The sequence below is a fragment of the Lutjanus erythropterus genome, chromosome 19 (assembly GCF_056507025.1).
Source record: "Lutjanus erythropterus isolate fLutEry1 chromosome 19, fLutEry1.hap2, whole genome shotgun sequence".
Taxonomy (NCBI): domain Eukaryota; kingdom Metazoa; phylum Chordata; class Actinopteri; order Lutjaniformes; family Lutjanidae; genus Lutjanus; species Lutjanus erythropterus.
The window spans coordinates 12,491,640-12,511,392 of NC_139335.1; the positions used below are offsets into that span (position 1 = coordinate 12,491,640).

The window sequence follows — 19,753 nt, forward strand, 5'->3', positions numbered from 1 at the left end:
ATACATAAACACTGTGTATGACTCACACTAAATGGCTCTAATTCAACTGCTTAAATGTTCCCAAGTACACGAAAGACCAGATGATACTGCAACATGTGTTACAGTGAGTGTATGCATCCATATGGCCTGAATTATCTTCATGTGTAACTGTTGGGTAAGTTTGTGTGGACAAAAAGGAGAGTGTGTTTTTATCTGGAGCTCAGGTCTCACTGAACATTTCCTGTTTGTGTTGCTGCGCACTGTTGCTCTCAGAGCTTTCAAAATATGAACAGCATACCTTCTTTTTATCACATATCTCATCAGTGCATGAGCCACTCCCTGCACATATCTGCCAAGTCATGGTGACAAGTAAAGTTTTGATGCAGGGCAGAAACTGGTTTCTATACATACACATACATATGCACCCACTGGGATATGAGAACATGGGTGTGGCCAGGCTATAGACTAAACATTCAGCGAAGGCTTTATAAGAGCCCGCAGGGAGAAGTGAGCAAACTGAGGAAGAGGGAAAATGGCAGCGCAACCAGTCAACGTACTGATCACAGGAGCCAACAGAGGCTTGGGCCTGGAGATGGTCAAGCAAATACTGGAGGCCCTCGGTCCAGTGAGAAAGCTGTTTGCCGGCTGCAGGGACCCAGATGGACCCAGGGCTGAGGTGAGAGTCTTAAACTCCTCTGTGCCTCCCTGATCTCTTTAGCAAATAACTGTATCCTCGAATTATGAACAGAAAATGTTCAAAATATTATATTTAAAGCTAGAAAGTGTTATTGACAGGGCTGAGAAGAAGCAAGAATCCTGCATAGATAAAAGTGAGTCCAAGTGATCAACAGAGTTGGATCAGACTACTTTAAATATTTGTAATAAGGAAAAAAAAAAAGTAATCTAATCTGAATACATTTAGATTACTTCTAAAGGCAACAAGACAAAACAAAAAGAAAGCTACAGAAATATTAGCTTTACATTTGTCGCACAAATATTTTGTCTTCAAACATTTCAAAACATTCTCAATGCTGCTGTGTGTATCCTACAACTACAACATGCAGGATGCTGCTCTTTTGTGTAAATTTCTTTTGCTGAGCCAAACGGAGAACTTTGCTCTTGTAATCCAAGAGCACTTATTCAAAATGTGCATCTTCCATTTTCAGTGTAAATAAAAAGGAACAAAAACTCAATCATCAAAGCAAAAACCTGGCAACATGACAACCAGAGAGGAGTGATTTACTTAGATATGGAGCAGAACATATCTAGCATTTTCAATCGGTCACATACTTTTAAAATGGCCATATTTTAAGCACATAATCAAAATGTAATCAAGTAATCATCGGCAATATAACTTTAATCTAGTTCCATATTTTTCAAGTGTAATCTAGGCTGATAATAGTTACTTTTTATTTGTAATCTGATTACATTGTCCAGATTATATGCAATCCATTAGTTTCTAACCCTGATCAGTAGTGTGTGAGATTGTTTGCTTCCTCTGAATTACTAACTCTTCTGTGTGTGTTTACAGGTCTTGCGAGAACTGGCAAAGAAGCATCCTAACGTCATCACCATCGTCCGTCTGGGTACAGTCTCTCTGTTCCTCTGTTGTTTTTGTGAAACTCTCCATTCTGCTCTCATGTGCAGGCACGCACTGGCCTTGACTCTGTGAATAGTGCTGTGTTGTGATATTTATCTGACTTGTCTGCTACTGACTGCCGCTGATGCTCCTCTTTTTCTTTCTGTCTCTGTCAAGATGCTAATGACCGCGACAGCATAAAACAGTCTGCCCAGCAGGTGGGCTCTTTGGTGGGGAAAGAGGGTCTCAACCTGCTGATTAACAACGCGGCATGCGCAAGCTTAAGCACCTTTCAGAAGACCACACCTGAGGAGATGCAGGATTGCTTCGACACCAATGTCAAGGGTCCTCTGTACATAATTCAAGTAAGTGCAAGGAAAAGTGTGATGTCTGAAACACAGGACTTCAATAGTGCCTTCATGCTGACAGCCATGGTCAAACTTGGTACGGAGGTTTTATGACCTCACAAAACATGTTTGCCCATAACTCAAGAATTCATAAGCTAAGTATGACAAACTTTCACTCAAATATAGGATAAAATAGAAGGATAAAATGAAAGTGACGATATTTTATATCCAAAAGGTCAAAAGCCAACTCTACTGTGGCATCATGTACGTCATTTGTACATTGAAAGTCTTCTGTTTCCTCTCACTGACTGTCTTTCTGTTGGTTATTTTTAAAGGAATTCCTGCCTCAGCTTCGTGCAGCAGTGACGGCCAGTAAGACACCAGGGATGTCCTGCAGGAAAGCAGCCGTCATCAACATCACCTCATTTCTGGCTTCGATGAAGTTGGCGAAAGATTCATTTCCGGCCTTCCCTGCCATGCCCTACCGCATCAGCAAGGTAAGAGACCACCTGCTAACTCTGTGGCCTGCTATTTACAAGCTGCGTTTCTACCCAAAGTACCCAGAACTTTTAGTCTCAGGAACTACTTTTTTTTCCACTTGCTATCTGCATCTCCACTGCTGTCTAAAGTCCCTGGACCCTACAGTAGAAACGCAGTTCCTCCAAAGGTTCTTAGTCTCTGGGGAAAGTTTCTGCAGTGGAAACACGGCAAAAGGCATCAACTCGTATTCTTCAAATGAACTTGTTCACCTATCATTTCTTTTGTAATGTCGCTGTTCTTTTTTTCTGTCCCCTCCTTTTCCTCTCTCTTGTCTCCTCTCAGGCAGGCCTCAACATGCTGACACTGTGTGCTGCAGCGGAATTCGAGGCGGACGGGATCCTGTTTGCTCTGCTGCACCCTGGCTGGGTGCGCACGGACATGGGTGGAAAGGAAGTGAGTCAGCAGTTTTCACTGACCTCACCTAATCATAAACGGCAGAATAAAACAATTGTAGAGCAGCAAGAGCCAGCTCCGAATGACACCTTTATTTTACTACTTGATAAGCTCAAATATTAGCAGAATGTATGATTTCACATGTCACACACAGCGGCTTTGAGTGTCAGTGCACATTGTACAGTTGTTATCGTTGAATCAAAACAATCCACAGACAAAAACGAAGAAAAGAAAAGCAGCTCTTGTGGTGACAGATCTCTTTGACAAAGCAGGCTTCATTCACTTTGCAGGTTTTCAGTTCACGTTTTTTTCAGAGTTGAATTTTAGGCTTAAGTGAGGCACGCAGTATCTGACACCTGTCTGAGCACATAATCCCACAGTATTAATCAAGATAGGCCTATTCAAAACAATACTGAAGACTACACAAAGCAGCATAATCAAGTTAGACAGGTACCTATGTTTCTGAATACACTGTGAAATGTTGCTCACCAGGATATAACTAGAACTATTCCCATAGCCACACATATCTACCTAACTTGCTCATTCTGTTTTCTGAAGTATCTATGTGTGATAAAATATACACAGGTCAGTTTGATTAAACTTGGTCTCGTCTGTTGGCCTCATCACACAACTCAAGTGTTTCAAGTTACTCACCGGGCCACCATGTTGAAAACAGACACAGGGAGGACTCATGCACTGACATGCATGCAGGCAGGCCCAGATAAACAGAGGAGCTCCAATCACAGCACAACGCAAAGAGGGAGTGTGAACTTCTAGGTTGAGAACCACTGGTATTTTGCACTTTTAAGCATTGTTCCAAATTGCAATTTTTTTTCTTTTTACTTTGTGTACGTACTGCAGCTGCCCTTGTAAAATACGTGATGTTGCATTTAACTGTCATTTGAGAGACAGTAAAATATTGAAAAATTATTTGAAATGATGCATCAATAGAAAGCGTATGTAAAAATAGTTATGTAGGCAGGGTCAAAGTTTTGGCTTGAGGCTGTGTTCCAAATCGTTTACTTTTTCTTTTTACATTTTGTACATAATGCAGCAGCCCTTATAAAGTGTGTACTGTTGGGCAATTAGTAGTTAATCATTAATCGCTTAACATTCATAAAAAAAAAAAAAAAGTGTTTTGTATCTTATTAATTGTTAATGAATAAGTGATTAATTAGTTGTTAGCATTTTTAACTATTGGTTCAGAAGAAGGGAAAAAATTTGCATACCTACTTGGAACATGCTACTTCGACATAACATTGTGCCTTGAACTTCGACCCTTTGCTCATACATACTTCTCCGTAGCACAAAAATTTTAATGTAAATATACAATATAGAATGCAGCTTCAGGTCTAGGCTTTTATTGTTTTAAATAATTCAGAAATAACATTTTGCTGTCCCTTAAGTGAAACCCAGTGATTGCAGCTTTCCACTTGCAAACACAGAGTGACATACAATTTCTACAGAGACTGTTCAGACTGAGGTCACTTTACCACAATATAAATATGGATCACATATGATAGTGGCTGTGCTCAGGACAGTTTACAAAGACTATGCAAAACAGTTCTGTGTCACATTTTAGAGGGAAACAAGCAGGTTTGAATCACATACATTCCATAACTGGTCTGAGATTTAAGATTGGTTGTCTTTTTCTTAAGAGTGAGGAGAAATTACCTCCTGTGTGAGCCCTCATGTTAACTGTGTGTTTTTTGACCACCAGGGGGAGATCGACGCTCCAGAGAGTGTGGCGGGGTTGCTTCGCGTGATGGTTTCCCTTACTGAGAAGGAGAATGGAGGCTACCTGGATTATAAAGGCTCTACCTTGCCCTGGTAACTTTAAACAACCACTTTGTGTTTCATGAAGTACAGTCAATCACTACATGAACCCAGATGAAATAAACCAGTACTTGTTCTAATTCCTTTGCCTGTATTTTTTATACACAAACATGCACTTAATCACTTTTCTTAAATTTGAAGTATATTTCGTCCTCTGTAAGGCGTTTTCAAATCACCATGTCGCACTGTTCCACGCAGCCACCTTGGCGGGGCAGATCTTAAGTGGTTTGGGGTTATTGCCATTGATGTTGGCTCCAGGGCAGAAGAAGGGGTACATCTTCTCAGTGAAGAAGTCATTGAAGGTGTAGATGGGCGTCATGCTGACAGGGTTGGAGAAGGTCACCTCTCCGGAGTCGTAGTCCAGCTGCACCCTGACCCGAGTCAGCTCTCCCTCCAGAGGCAGTGGGGTGCTGGGCCTCGTCATGGCCGAGTACTCGCCCTCGTAGTGCGAGATCATCCAAAAGCCGCCCTCGGGACAGCCCGAGATGCGGCCTTTCCTGTCAATGGACTCCTTGACCACCCCGAGCATCCAGTCCGACTTGTCCCCGACCTCCACCTCCCAGGCGTGGCGGCCGGCAGTGAAACCCTCTGAGCCCAGCACGAACACAAAGTGACCGAAACGCTCGGGATTGGCCGGGAGCTGCTGGAGGGATCCACTGTTGGCGACACTGGTCAGGTCTGCAGAGAGGGACAGCCAGGAGTAGGCAGTGTTGGGGTCCAGGGTGATGGGTGCTGAAAGAAAAAGTGAGAAAACAGACAGTGATTTAATCAACAATGGTTTGCAAATCATTTCATTCTGTGAATTCTGTTCTGTAGTGACATTGAGTACTTACTGTACTGAACCAGCTCCACCATCTTCTCCCACACGTGGAACTTGAGGGAACTGACATGTTTGGCCACATTAATAAGAGCACCTGACACCTTTTCTGGATCCTTCGGTGGGATCTGAGCTCTGTGAATTGAAAATCACACACAGGAATCAACCAGTAAAGAATGACTAGTGAGCTAAATGTGGTATAAACAGATGCAGAAGATTTAAAACAGTGGTTACCTTTTCTTTATGTTGGCATAATTCTGAAAACAAAAGAGAGAGTATTACAAACTGTTTGCATGGTCGGACGAATTTGGAGAGAAAATGTATAAAAAGTCTCTTACCATAAGAAAGGCAGCATCGCTTGAAGCGATCTCATTCTCAATGGCGATGATAGCGTGAGAGAAGGTGAGGATACCACTGGTGATGCTGTCCGATTTCTTCTTCACCAGCTCTTTCTTCTCCTCGTCCTCCTGATGCAGGGCGGCCAGTCGAGCCATCTCTTCCTTCTGCAGAAACTCCCGCAGCTGCATAAACTCCTCTTTGATCTGCTTCTCTGTGGCCTGAGTCTGGTTCTAGCACACATGGAAATACACTGAATGAGTTGTTTGGATGAGTTTGCAGTGTGAAAATTACAGAGAAGTCATAAATTAGATTTTTTTTCCAATTCAAACGCTGTCAATCATACGGTAATGTTCATATAGGAGCAATATCTTCCTGTTTCTGGTCCCTCACCACAGAGGAAGTTACCGAACCAATAGCATGACTGTACAATAAAATAAAACAAGATCCACAGCAATTTTCCTCCTTGGACTCATCACTGCACTTTCACACTGTCACGCCATAACTTTTCAGAACTACACAAATAATCGACTTGTTAAATTTTATTATCAGATTCAAAACAATAACACGTAACACTCACTGATCTATTTCCAAGACATAACATAAGACAGGAACACATTGCTAGATCAGTCTCCAATCCACTTACCCCAGAACCAGCTTATAAAAATATGGTCAGTGATCTCCACACGTACACGAAACTCTGGATCGAGATCCAATATTATAATAGAACAACAACCTGTGTTACACTTTTTAAAGTGGGGGTTTTCCAAGAAAAATTAATCAGTTCCTATTTCTCCATCTGTGATGACAGGAGACTGGAAAAACTGAGACATGCTGTTGAAAGACAGGTTGGGTTTGTGTTTTGTAAGTCGATGGTTCATTAACCGTGAATGTTTCCAGAATGTACTTCTTTACACTAAAAAATGTAAACATTTGAAGGTACTGTTATTTACAGGTTATTATGCAATTGTTGCACAACTGCTCTGGTCCACTGGAGATCTAATTGGGCTGTGTGGCCCATGAACTACAATGACTCTGACACCCTCGTACTAATTTTTTTACAAACTAAACTAAATAAAATGGGCGTATAACTATTAGAATGCACCCGAAGACCTGATGTGAGAACTTGCTTTCTAAAAACAAACTAGGCGTCTTCTCAAACACTGTGGCTGACATGTTTACACACCAACAGTGTGTGGCTCAACTTCAGTCACAGTCAGCGGTCATGCTGGTCCTCCGGTGTGTCGTCTGTCTCTGTTTATTGATACCTTGATGTGCACAGTTGTGTCATCACACTCCTGCTTGGCTTCATAGAGGCAACGCAGGTTTTTCTTCAGAGGAATCAGCTCTTTCTTCATCTCTGCCTAAAGTTGAGGGCAGAGAAAGTGTCACACAAGTGTCAGACAACACTCATTCTGCAATCAAATGCAATTATTTTGACAATGATTTTTCTGACTTTGTACAGCTACTAAAAGTGATTGAAAAGTATTTAAAACTACAACAAAGTGCAGCCAAACAAAAACACATTACCTTCAGGTCCTGAGCTCCCTCTTCCAGGGGACACACCTGATGTCCCTGGTGCTTTTTAGACGTGTGACACACACAGCAGAGGACTTCAAAGTCATCCAGACAGAAGAGTTTGAGGACTTCCCCATGTGTGCTGCACTTCTCCACCACCCCTACTTCCTCCCCTGACCCATCAGCCCCTGCCCCTGCCCCAGCTGTGCCCGCTGTGCGCTCCTGCTCCCTCAAGAAGGTGTCGGCCACATTCTTCAGCGCCAGGCTGACCGTGGGCTCCGTCAGGGAGCACTTCCTCCTGCAGATGGGACACTCGCGCCGGGCCTTCTTCTTGTTCCAGAACTGCTGCAGACAGGCTCGGCAGAAGCTGTGGCTGCACTTGAGCACCACGGGGTCCCTGAAGATCTCGCAGCAGACGGGACAGGACAGCTCCTCTTCCAGCATGGAGCCCGACCTCGAGGAGATGGCCCGCGGTCGAAGGGACGAAGCTACCTTGGGATTCTGGAAAAAGGAAAGTTTTCCGGGCTGAGAGGAAGCACGTGGGCGCAGCGCCATGGCAGGTTCCTGTTGGCGGGGGGCTGCTTTTATAGCTCTGGTTGTTTTTCTGCTGAAAGTTTGCACCGTTAGGAAGAAGAAGTGCTCCTCTCTGAGTCTGAACTAATCTGGACACAGTTAATGAGCAGCCAGGGTTATAACTCAACAGGGACTTGAGGAACAGGTTTACTTCACTTCTAGTAAATAAAGGACATGTCACCTCCCCTCATCTGTGAGACACACCAGGGTTCTCTGAAACAGTCAAGAGGCATGTCTTTACTATTTAGAGAAAATAAAGAATGAATGGTGCTCTCTCTGGCAGCTTTTGGTGGATTTTATGAATAATAATTTTAATTAACATTATGAGGACTCTTAGCAACTTTAAAAAATAAACTGCATTTTTTCCCCACTAATCTAAACATGCTGCAAAGGTCTAAAGTGTTGACATGGGTCAAGTCTTCCTGGATTTGAACGTGAGGCCTGTAGGTGACCCCGCTGAGTTTGACCAGTGCTATCAAGTTCACTGACTTGTATCCTCTTACATTACCTGCGACACTCCAAGATTGATTTCACCGTCTAGTTAAATGTCATGTATATTTCAAGAGGACACAGGAGTGAGAAGAAACACAAACACACACGCCCTTTGGTTTCTGTGAATGTTGGAAAACACTCCAGCAGATCACAACATTGTCTCTAAAACAGAAGAGAAGAGCTAAGGCTGGGTGGCACCAACAAGGATTAATTTTTAAACCAGATTAAATCATGGGTAAACTTTAAATTTGCTGCAAAAAACTTTTGAACTAGCTTTAAACTCCAATTTAAAATGTGACACAGTATTAACTTGAGGAGGTTTAACTAACTAACAAACTTGGAATGGGTTGAGAGAAATAAAGTTCCCTGAAGATAATTAAGGGACAAACTCAAACCAATGGAGTTTAATGATGTGTCTCTTCTTTGTTTCAGTCCAGTTGATAACTCAAGTTTTTCACTGAGGACAAAATTAGAGCTCCTCTGCCGAGCCATCATGACAAGGCTAACTTACTTTTTAGCTAGCTAGCAAACAATGCAAAATTTAGGAATACAGAGCAGCTTAAAAGTTTACAGTTTCCTCTCCTCTTTTATACCTATTATGTCCCGACAGCACTCAAATGTGTCTTTTATTTATTTATTTATTTTGATTTGGGTAAACTTGCATATTCATCTTGATTAAACTTTAATTTTGGTTTGCATCGCTAAACTTAGATTTACTAAACTGAGATTAGTTTTTGATTGTGTAACAGAGCTCTGCTTAATTTTAAATCTAGATTTACAAATTTGAGACCAGGGTTTCTTAGATTAAATTAATCTTTGTTGGTGCAACCCAGTCTAGGAGTGTAATATAATATCCAAATTAACACTTTTACAGACAAAACCAGTGTGATGTCTGAAAGCTGCAGAGGACTGTGTTGTGTTTATAAAGGACCAAACAGAAGGAAAACTGCCATGTCGATGTTATTATTGCATTATAATTGGACATTGACAACAGTGTAATACAAAGCCATCAAAATAATGTGTTCTTCTCAGTGTTACAGTGTTCTAGCATCAGTTTCATTACATAACCCATTTAGATATTCATTAACTCTGAAGAGTGAAACAAAACTACAAAATAGCTTCATACATTTGGATATACTGAAAAGGTTAACACCAAAAAAAAATTTTTAAGACGTGTGTTTACCTACGCTGAGTAGCTGGTGCAGCATTGCCTGTTTTTTCCTCTCTATGAACAACACAAGTCACTGCGACGCGTGATGGAAGTAGTTTGGTATCATTCTGCTCCAATGACAGGATACTTGATTTTTCAGCACCATGCACCAGAATGCATACTTCTAACAAAAATGTAAGAAAAAAAAAAAAAAAATGCATGACGTGAGAAGAAATGAAGGCATATTGTCTCGAAAGGATAGTCTGAGTTTTCTGAAGTGGGGCTGTATGAGGTACTTATCCACAGGTCAGATCACCTAAAAAACATCTGTATCAATTTAACAGTTCACCTTGCAGTCAGACCTCCTTTGGCAAAGACAGTAATTTTACCTCGCAGAACATGGGAGTTGCTGGTCAATCACTGCTTCAATCGATTAGTTTGTTTATGCTATTGTGTGACTTTGGTGAGTCCAAACTAACCCGTGGAAAGTCACAAACTAACACAAACTAACTGATTAAGGCAGTGGTAGACCAGCAGCTCCCATGTTCTGTGAGGTAAAAAAACATTTTAAAAAACAACCATGAACAGCAGTGATACTATTTCTAATTAATATAGTGCATGAGCAGATTGTGATGTTTCATCATGTGAGGGAAGAAACTGGGGGAAGTGAAACAACAGCAGGGAAAAATCATGGGATGCATATTTCATCATTTATCAGAGTCAGATTACTTACATATATATAATTGAAACTACTACTGCAGATCACTCATTGCTCAAATGGTTATGTGTAATTGCTGCTGAATGGAAGCATTTCAGGCAGCGCTTTGGGGTGCTTCCGAATTATTTTTAATCTGATCATCTTTTCGTAAGCACTTTTGGTTTCATCTTTGCATGAAATGTGCAGCGTAAAAAACATTTTGCTACTGACGCTGTCCACAGCAGTTCATTGCTCAGCTTCCTACACTGGTTCTTCCACTGCTTCTCCAAATCAGGGGCGTGTCGACCGCCATCTACCAAAGTAATACACCGACTATTAATGTATTAAAGTACCTCATACAACGCCACGTCAAAACACCCAGACTATCCCTTTAAAAGGTTCCTTTTCTTTTTTTTAATACAACTACTCCATCTCATGACTTTCTCTTCTTTAATACTGCCTTCTGTAATGCTTCAACACAATGAAGTGGTTCTGACACAAGATCAAATTCTTCATCGGTTACACAAACCTTGTTTTAAAATAGACATCACATCACTTTATATAAAAACACTAGCTATAAAAAAAAATAAGTCAACACAACCCACAAACCTGGAAACCAATCCGCCTCTCATTCTCACATAATGACCTTCAATAAAAGGTAAATTAACACTGATTTTCTGTAAAAGTAATACTGGAATGAGCTGCAGTTAACTTCATTACAGCATGGAGTGTGTTAACAGTGAACAAGAGAGCTACACTTTACTATGACCTCTTTTGCAACTACATTTTTTTTTCTCTTTTACCAAAATAAAAGAACATAAAACCAGCAGAAGTCATCATTAAGATAAAAATATAACAGCACATGCTTGTAAAACTGATCCATAACAGCAACATCGAGTGTTTCAGGACGACACTGTAACTCACGGAGGCTGAGTACTGTGCAATAACTGTGTCGCTCACTCTGATCACTTCTGTTGTTGGTTCACAGCGCAGTGCAACACAGTGCAATGTGGGGAAAAAAAATCACATTTCTTTTTGCTAAGTATCAAATATCTACTTTGTGTTAGCTGTTGTCTTTCATTTCTCCCATATCAGAGACCTGTGCTGTACTTGTTCCACTGCCAACAACTACAACAACGACATGCAGGGTCACGCGATGCGGTCAAAGGGAATGCTCATCAGCGTGCTTGTAGTTTCTGGAAAAAGCCGGAAGACAAATAAAAGCACTTGGGAAGTCATCACAGTCTTCTTCTCCCATTAACTGGCATGATGCTCTCTGTCTCAGCAGAGTCTCCCAAACTCTAAATTAAAAATAGTAGGAGGAGTATACACTGGAATAAAACAAATCATGACGGTAGTGTTGTGTTTTCCTAGTAGTGCTGAATGCTGTGGCTGTCACGCACACACACAGGTTGTTCTGCTCCATTAGTTTCCGCGGTTACACCCGCCCGACCTTAGCATCGCCGATGGCACCCCAGACGTCGAAAACAAATTCGTCTGGGAAGGCGAAGTCTCCCAGGGTTTCATCTAAAGCCTCGGCAAACTCATCAGGGTTCTTCTTGTCCTTTCCCAGCTCCACCATGGTAGCCGCTGAGGAGACAAACGGAGGTCAGAGGACAGTCAGTGAACGAAACAGCAGGTGAAACTGATTCTGACACCCGTGGAGCCAAAACAAACACACACATACCCAGCTCGCTGTCTCTGATGCCCATGTAGCTCTCAAGCAGGTCGTCCACCTTTTCAATGGCCTTTTCCTCGAACGCAGACGGCTGGAGTGAACAAAACCAACACACACGGACTCAGACAATGCTACAGAATCATGTGAAGCCATTGGGCACAGATTTCAAGGGACACAGACAGGGGTGTGTCCACCCCAACTTCTGAAAAAAAAACAGAAGTTGTCCCTCCAAATGAATTATTTCGTAATTAATCATATAATTGAAAATATATATTTAATAGAAGCCAATTCTTTTTTATAAATAACTGACATATACATGACATTTTAAGGTTTTATTTATGTCCCCCTTTATTTATCCTGCTACTGTTACTGGTCTGAAACTCATACGTCGCTTTTATCTGGTGAAAGCCAGCGCTGTTACAATTTCACATTATAATTTCAAGCCCTTTACCTAAAATGTTTTCAAGGATTTCCAACAACGGTGCAACCCTGACAGACAGTTTCTCCAGCTGCTCTCAGCTCTTTGAAGAGCTTCCTCCTTTAAAATTGTACCTTAATGGGTAATGTAATTTTCTTTTTGTTAAAATTTAATTTACAAAATTGGTACGGAAAAAAATATTGTTCAGGAACCGGCATTGAAGGAAAGGACTACTGGTATCAAAAAGTTCTGAACAATACCCAGCCCTAGAGTAAATGACACGTGTCAATGGTGCCTGTAGACTGAGTCAGAAAAGAGTCTTAGAGATGGATGAACTAAAGATTTTACTATGAAATAACATCTCCTGACTGTAAAACACCTGCCATTGGAATAGATTTTGGTTTAACAGTCTGTTAACTTGAGAGATTCCTCGGAGCAGAGGGTATTTTAAAACTACTGCCAGGAACTTTTTTATGTTTTTGATTTTAAGAGGCCCTGTGGTCAGAGGCAATAGTGTTTCCACTGCTATAACTGCAAAATATAGTGTCAAAATAAATTTATCTAAATAAAACTCTCCTCCTGCTTCTTTTTAATCAGAATTTTGCCTGTGGAAAATGTAAACACAAGCTCATTTAATCCGATTTCGCAGAGAATTCAACCCTGCGGCAGGAATTAAAAATAACTATATAGAAGTACCTGATTCTCTCACTAATGGTCTTGTTTGCTCGTATAGAGGCATCAATATTGAGACAGTTTCATAACCAGTTAAAAACTCCTTTGTAGGAGCTTTAACATGAATAATTCACATAAATTGTGCTGACCTACCTTCTAATAATGAACTATTTAAAATGCGCATGGCAACATAGGAAGTGGAGCTAAAATCGACCTGTGTTCTATTTCTTCTCTCCATTCATAGAAAAAGTTAATGAGATCTGCACCCTATTATTAGTCCGCGGGTATAAACACACTCACCAGTTCCTCCACAGTGGCAGGGCCTTTAGAGCGCAGCCGCAGAGTTCCTCTGCCGGTCCCCAGCTGAACCCCTGATGCCGACCTGGACCCTCCAGACCGCTGGCTGATCATATCTACACAGATGATTAAAGAGAGATCTCTGAACACTTTGCACAGACCAAAAACTCGGATCATAAATCCTGTAAATCCTTGATTATGGCTGGGCTATAAACACACACCTGTGGCTGCATTACATGAGCATTACTGCACCAAACAAATCATTTCAACAGTCAGATTTTGTTGTGAATTCTGATTTACTGTGTGGGCTAACCAAGGATGAGTGCTGGAAGGAGATGGACAGGACAGGAGGACGACAAAAACCAGGACAGTCAGGGACCACGTGCTTATCTCCTGATTCAAAACTATCATGATACTTGGGTGCCAATTTGATGTAATCATTGAGAGATTCTAAATGCCAATAATTACTTATTCAATTTATGTGTTGATTTTGTATCTTATCTGATCTTATCATCACATTAATTAATCAATTTAATCAACTGTCAGTATTTCAGTTAACAAAAAATGCAGAAAATATGCAACCCTAGTAAGTAAACAACGTAACTGCAGCCAGCTTGCTTTATCTGTGTGTCGTGTGGCAGCCATCCTGCTGAATGTCGCTGAAGAACTACACTGCTTGGCGGAAAAATGATTCTTTGTTATCAATAAATTATTGCATTTTTTGTTGCTGTGTGTTTATTTTATGAAGCCAAGTGTATGTAGTAGCTGTTCTATAAAAGCAATAGGCCACGCCAGGCCGTGGTTTACAGTTATTTTAGGACTGCTAAGGGTGTTTTGTTTGCATTGTGCCAAACAAAACCACTTCAGCTATTTTCCAATCCCTGTAAACCACAACATCTTGAGGCTTTTTGCTTTAATTCCTCTTGTTATTTTGTAATTTATAACATCATGTCACACTTCTTACCCCACAACATCCACTTTCAAGACGATCTCAATCCCGTTCTGCTCTTACTGACTGCACATTTTTGATTATTAGTACTTCAGTTGTGAGGTAGTAAATATAGTTTGTTTGGATCATTTTCAGGCTGTTTCACATTCTAGCTGCAGAAAACAGACCCAAGTGGCAAATAAACAGCTTAATATGCCACATTATGCTTGGTATGTGAACCGAGAGCACATATTTCATTAAGTCAGGCTGGTATCTTTTAATTTTATGCTGTTAGTTTTTAGATTATCAACTATAAATCTGGGAGCAGCACAAAGAAGCAAAATACAGTGTAAAAAACATGTAGTGTGGTAACTGAACACAATGAAATCAAATCTTAAATACTGTTCCCACAGCAATATGTGACAACACTGTTTGCTATCAGCGACCATAAGACTTTTCCAATGAGTCAGTGTGTGTGAAGTGACTGTCCAGGGAAAGCAGATGAGGCTGAGATTGTGGAGGTGCACTCAACAAACGTCACGACTAATCCGGTCTTTTAAATGACTTCACCTTCTCCTCCTCCCACACCTACCGAAGGCCTTGAGCGGCTCCACCAGCTTGATGGTGAACTCCTTCCCTTTGGGCAGCTCCTTCAGCATCTTTGCCACCTCGTAGTGTCGACAGCCAATTAGGCGATGGCCATTGATCGATTCGATCATATCGCCCACGTTGATGACCTGGATCTGGTGGATTATGCTCCCCTCGCGGATTCTCTGAAAACACGAAAACCAAAATGAATCATCAGATACTCTCTCCCTACCACGTGTACAAATCCAATTCAAAAAAGCTGTAATAAAAAATAAAACCAGAATGCAATGATTGGCAAGTGTCTTACAGTATAAAGACAAGATATTTAACGTTCAAACTGATAAAGTTGAAGGCCCCATTAATGCTGGAAGGTACAGACAAGTTTTAGAGCAACATATACTGCCATCTGGATGTCTTTTTCAGAGCCAAATATAAGAATACAGGTTAGGTTTTACACAGCATTCCAACATTGTCAGTTCTTCTCCTGTGCAGTGAGTAAAAAGAAATTTTGTTATTTGAACATATCTCACCTTGATGAAAGCGTAGCCGGCTCCATTATCAGTGATCGTCAACCCTAGCGCGTCCTCTCCTTTGTACACCTCGATTTCCTTTTTCTGTCCTTTTATGTGGGCAAAAATAAAGTCCTCTAGCCCAATCTGACCTCCCAACAGTTTATCCATGTCCACCTTGTGAGTGTTCAGTGTGCAAAACATCACCTATGGAGGGGCACAACAAACGTAAGATTTGCATTGATGATTTCTCCTGAGGGCTGTGCTGTGAAGACACATTAATACGCTACAAGATATGTTGAGTTTAAAGTCAGAGTTTCCACTGGCAGGAGCGTGACTCTCTTTTAACCTGGTCAGATCACCATGGTAACTGATGCTGAACTCATAACCTGGTCCGGAGCAGCTTATGTTCAGAGATTCATATCAAAACATGTTGAGCTGTACACTACTAATGCAAACACACGAAGCTGTGTAATGTGATTACAGCAGAGCAAATTGTATGCATCGTGCTGCCATGGGAACCGACATGCATTCAGTTGGTGACGTCGAAAATAATTTTTTCCATATTTGCTTCAGTTCACATCAACACTTTAAATTTCACAGAACAGATCAGCTACAGACACTTTGAATTATGTTAGTAAGCTTGGTCCTGTTTTGCTGCCACATCTGTTTTAAACTGCTGACACTGCAGCTCAGAACGTTGATTAGAAAATTGATTAGTCTGTCATATTTTTCAAGAATAATATCCAATCAATAACATTTATTTCAATTTGATTTGGCTAAAAACTTAAGTGATTTCCTTCATTAAAGGACATGGTCAGACATAAATGCACTTCTTGATTATAATGTTAAAATATTTTTTAGCAAGTTTAATTGTTTAATGTGCAGTTGTCACATTAGAAATAAATGGCAGGCATTAAGAGTGCATTAAGTCGATTAGCAATTTTCTGCCAGCATTCCTCTCTTGCTTTATTTGCAGCCACAGTGTTGCTTTTTGCTGTAATATATTTTTATATTCTATGCAGCTCTCACAGGCATCATATGATGGTTTCACTTTGTGACATGACTCACCCAGCGACCTTTTTATGTGAACGTGCACAGAACCTGAAGAAGAAAGCCTAGGGGTTAACTAGGGATGGGGGAACTGATACAGTTTTAGATGAATTAAGATTCTCTCTTCAAAGATTATGAAGAAGATGCAGAAAAGTAAATAATCAGAAATTTTAAACCCATTTCTTGACATTCTGATTGCCTCTACTAAGCACCTGGATTAAAAGCATAAAATTGTGATGCATCAGGATGCAATGATAATTGTTTTGTAATCACACTGCAGCCCTCTGAATCAGAACTGAGTCTCAATCTTGAGATGCCAAGAGATTCCTCCAGAGATAACAAAGGAAATGAACAACCATTGTGGTATCTGTTATCTCTGACTGGATTTGTTGAGCCAGCTCATACAAAGAAAACCTGAATATCTTGAGCTTCCTCTTGGTACAGCCCTCTGGTGAACTGAAGCAAACCCAGTTATCCTCACTCCCATCACAATCAGCAGAACAGCTCACCTCAGATGGCGGTATCCCAAAGGCCTCTCCAATCTTGGCGTAGAGCTCCCGCACGTTACTGAAGCCCTCGATGCGGCCCGTGGGGCTGCCATGAGCGAGCTGAGTGTGGAAGATGAGGCGAGGTCTCATGGGCGGAGGAGGCAGACCGTCAGAGGTGGCGCCCTCTCCCAGCCCGACAACACCTCCATCAAGGCCATCCATACCTGGCACATTGAGACCTGCGCGGATAGGCTCCGCCTCCTCGTTCTCAACTAACGGGGAGGCCTTCTTCCTTCTTCCCAGGCCCAGAGGCATTATAGTCCTACAGGGAGAGCAGAGGTGGGGGAGGGGAGGAGACCGCTCTGGGGAGTTATGCTACGATTCGGGCCAACATACACCTGTTCAGCCAATCAGCTGCAGGTGTGTTGGACGTTTTTGTCACAGTAACAGGGTGGTCCTCCAGACCAGCGTGTCCAGGTGCTGTCAGTGTTCACAAATCCACACATCAGAGCAGCTCACATCGCTGATCTGTTGAGTTCAGCAGCTTGTAGAGGGTCGTCCTCAGCTGGAAAACAAACAGAAGCTCTTCAATTGGTGGATGTTTGGTCAGTGTTGACAGTAAATATACTCAGTTATTATCAGTTAATACAATACGCTGCTGTACAGTGTATCACCACCAGGGCTGGGTATTGGTAGTCAAGTGTTTTTTGATTTAATACAATGTATGATTGGCTCACTATTACATAGTCTGTGGTGGTGAAGTCAAGTGCATGGTTGTTGACAGAGTTGTTGTAAATGAAAGGCTGTTGGTGTCTGTATCACTATAAGGTTTCTGGTATTGGTACTGGTATTGTAATCTTTCAAAAGATTCCCAGCCCTCATCACCAATCTAACCTACAACTATTATTTTGCTTGTCAGGCACACCCACTGGCCATGTAGAGAGAGATTAGAAAACAAAACTGAAAGACCCTCTGCATCTACTGACATCACTGACACAGACTTTGCGTTTTTGACAGCTTTTACTGACAACAGAGCACACAAAAAGGAGTGTATTGCTTCAACTGACTAAATTTACCATCAACACTGATTAGACGTCAACATGAAAAGTGTCAAACTGCCCTTTAATTAACCAAATCAGTGTCATGTCGATGATAGCAGCGGTTTAAATGTGCTGTACAGCCACATCTTTTCAAAGCAGTACATAATATTGTTAACCTGAAGGACATGTTTTAATTAGCCCTGTCAAAATGTAACGTTACACATGAGCTTGGACAGACACAGAGCTAATGTTAGCAGCTAGCTGTGAGGCACATTTTCTACACATCTTTCACTTCTAGCAACACAAACACCAACAACTCTCAGGTGGCTAGCACCTTAGCATGTAGCTGCTACTGGTTAAATGAGTGACTGTTAATCCCTCTCGGTGTTAAGTAACAGCGTGAGTATTTCTGAAGTGGCTTGAACAGCTGAGGTTAGTTAGCTAGCTTAAACATGAACAGAAGGGAGTAAACATGGCAGGCCAGTCATTCTTACCGGAGCAGGAGTTTTAGCCAACTGTCGTTAGCTCTTCCTGCTAGCTTAGCCTGCTAACGGCGCTGCTGTGAGTTGTCAGGAAATAACGTTACGCTCGCAGAGAAGGTCCAGTATGTTTTACTGCTCTGCTCCTGACAGGTTGACTCGGCCTGAGCAGATTGTTAGGTAAGTACAGTATCTGTGTGTCGGTATGCTGCTGTAGATTTAGCTCTGTGCCAGCCCAGCAGGGGTGGAACGGTGATGCCTTCAGGTTCCCTCGTAAACCCCAATCCCACAGTGGAAAGATTGCTCTAAAGTCTGCTCCTAGTTCTTCAGCAAATACAAAAATAAATAAATAAAAAGAAGAGGAAGAAGAAGAAGAGAGTGCTATACTTTTTTTATTAGGGGAGCTTTCAGATAAGTATTGTGTCAAAGTCAAAAGTATTATCATCACATTAAAGGCATGAACTTGGGAACAAGACTGCATATTTGTTTTTTGTTTTTTTGTTTTTTGTGGACCAACATACAACAATGTCTGCCTTAACGCTTGACGGTGTCTATGTATGCCATAAGAGCGTTCATAGTTTCGACTATACAATGCCGTCTGGGAGTCGCGGTGCACAACTACTCTTCTGTCTATACTCTAATATTTTGTATTTTGAAGGTTATAACGGAAGTCTTACTATCCTATTGTCTTTGACTTGACGTCAGTCACTGTGGACGAGATGGCAAGAAAATTAGTGAATATACAGAAATAGGCAGAGTTTCAATTGAATGTATATAAAATGTGTATTTGATTACTTTTGAATATCAAGACGCTTATTTTGTCACGTATTATTGATCATTTTAGTAGGGATTTGATTATGTAAACTCAAATTCTATATTTGCGTAGTTTCAAATTACTTGTGTTTTATTTAAATACATTTTCCATACCAGTATTTTCTATTTTATTTTGATACATTTGATGAGAAAGTATTTGTAATTTGTAGATTTAAAGATACTTTTCATATATTTGTGCCCATCTCTGAACATATTGTATATTCCTTGTAGGCAGTTTGACTAGTTCATAAACGCTGATGGTCCTTTAAAGCTACAAGAGAAATCAAAGGGATTATTTTATAATTTAATTTTGACAACGTGATGTGCAGTTAGCTACAATCACGAGTTTTCCTGCCCTCTAGCGGCCACAGCGAGTAATTACAAAGACATTCGTGTCAAGGCAGACACAATGCCATAACAATACTTCCGGTTTCACCTTCAAAATAAAATTTGTACTTACGGACACTAGCCACCAGAGGGCAGTGAATAAACATGGCTGTTTTAAAAACAAGCAATATATTGAAGTTTAGGCC

At 41.2% G+C, this 19,753-nt stretch overlaps 3 protein-coding genes across 3 annotated transcripts; 1 reads left to right on the forward strand and 2 right to left on the reverse strand.

Moving 5' to 3' along the window:
- Positions 1 to 386: 386 nt before the first annotated feature.
- LOC146309400 (uncharacterized) lies at positions 387 to 4,754 on the forward strand. The gene is made up of 6 exons (XM_084744793.1): positions 387 to 655; positions 1,511 to 1,565; positions 1,736 to 1,923; positions 2,241 to 2,402; positions 2,728 to 2,838; positions 4,559 to 4,754. Exons 1-6 carry the CDS (start codon positions 512 to 514, stop codon positions 4,670 to 4,672), a joined length of 774 nt encoding a protein of 257 aa, XP_084600919.1. The 5' UTR covers positions 387 to 511; the 3' UTR covers positions 4,673 to 4,754.
- LOC146309401 (E3 ubiquitin-protein ligase TRIM35-like) lies at positions 4,604 to 8,266 on the reverse strand. Its single transcript, XM_084744792.1, has 6 exons — positions 7,358 to 8,266; positions 7,096 to 7,191; positions 5,830 to 6,060; positions 5,726 to 5,748; positions 5,508 to 5,626; positions 4,604 to 5,406 (listed from the first exon to the last, which is right to left on the reverse strand). The coding sequence occupies exons 1-6, from the start codon at positions 7,898 to 7,900 to the stop codon at positions 4,847 to 4,849; spliced, it is 1,572 nt and encodes a 523-aa protein (XP_084600918.1). The 5' UTR covers positions 7,901 to 8,266; the 3' UTR covers positions 4,604 to 4,846.
- A 2,394-nt stretch (positions 8,267 to 10,660) lies between these two features.
- gipc1 (GIPC PDZ domain containing family, member 1) lies at positions 10,661 to 18,674 on the reverse strand. Its single transcript, XM_084744729.1, has 7 exons — positions 18,423 to 18,674; positions 16,910 to 17,453; positions 15,369 to 15,554; positions 14,843 to 15,023; positions 13,326 to 13,438; positions 11,945 to 12,026; positions 10,661 to 11,847 (listed from the first exon to the last, which is right to left on the reverse strand). The coding sequence occupies exons 2-7, from the start codon at positions 17,201 to 17,203 to the stop codon at positions 11,696 to 11,698; spliced, it is 1,008 nt and encodes a 335-aa protein (XP_084600855.1). The 5' UTR covers positions 17,204 to 17,453; positions 18,423 to 18,674; the 3' UTR covers positions 10,661 to 11,695.
- Between the last annotated feature and the right edge of the window lie 1,079 nt (positions 18,675 to 19,753).

Bases quoted from the DNA above. Each gene is read 5' to 3' on its own strand.
- gipc1 (XM_084744729.1), bottom strand. From the start codon at position 17,203: ATGCCTCTGGGCCTGGGAAGAAGGAAGAAGGCCTCCCCGTTAGTTGAG. The intron at 15,555-16,909 runs GTGAGCTGTTCT...GCCCCTCCATAG, and splicing joins TTGGGATACCGCCATCTGAG to GTGATGTTTTGCACACTGAA. The intron at 15,024-15,368 runs GTGAGATATGTT...TCGTGTTTTCAG, and splicing joins CCGGCTACGCTTTCATCAAG to AGAATCCGCGAGGGGAGCAT.
- LOC146309400 (XM_084744793.1), top strand. From the start codon at position 512: ATGGCAGCGCAACCAGTCAACGTACTGATCACAGGAGCCAACAGAGGC. The intron at 1,566-1,735 runs GTACAGTCTCTC...GTCTCTGTCAAG, and splicing joins CATCACCATCGTCCGTCTGG to ATGCTAATGACCGCGACAGC. The intron at 2,403-2,727 runs GTAAGAGACCAC...GTCTCCTCTCAG, and splicing joins TGCCCTACCGCATCAGCAAG to GCAGGCCTCAACATGCTGAC.
- LOC146309401 (XM_084744792.1), bottom strand. From the start codon at position 7,900: ATGGCGCTGCGCCCACGTGCTTCCTCTCAGCCCGGAAAACTTTCCTTT. The intron at 5,749-5,829 runs GTAAGAGACTTT...TTTTGTTTTCAG, and splicing joins GCGATGCTGCCTTTCTTATG to AATTATGCCAACATAAAGAA. The intron at 5,627-5,725 runs GTAACCACTGTT...TTCAATTCACAG, and splicing joins TATGCCAACATAAAGAAAAG to AGCTCAGATCCCACCGAAGG.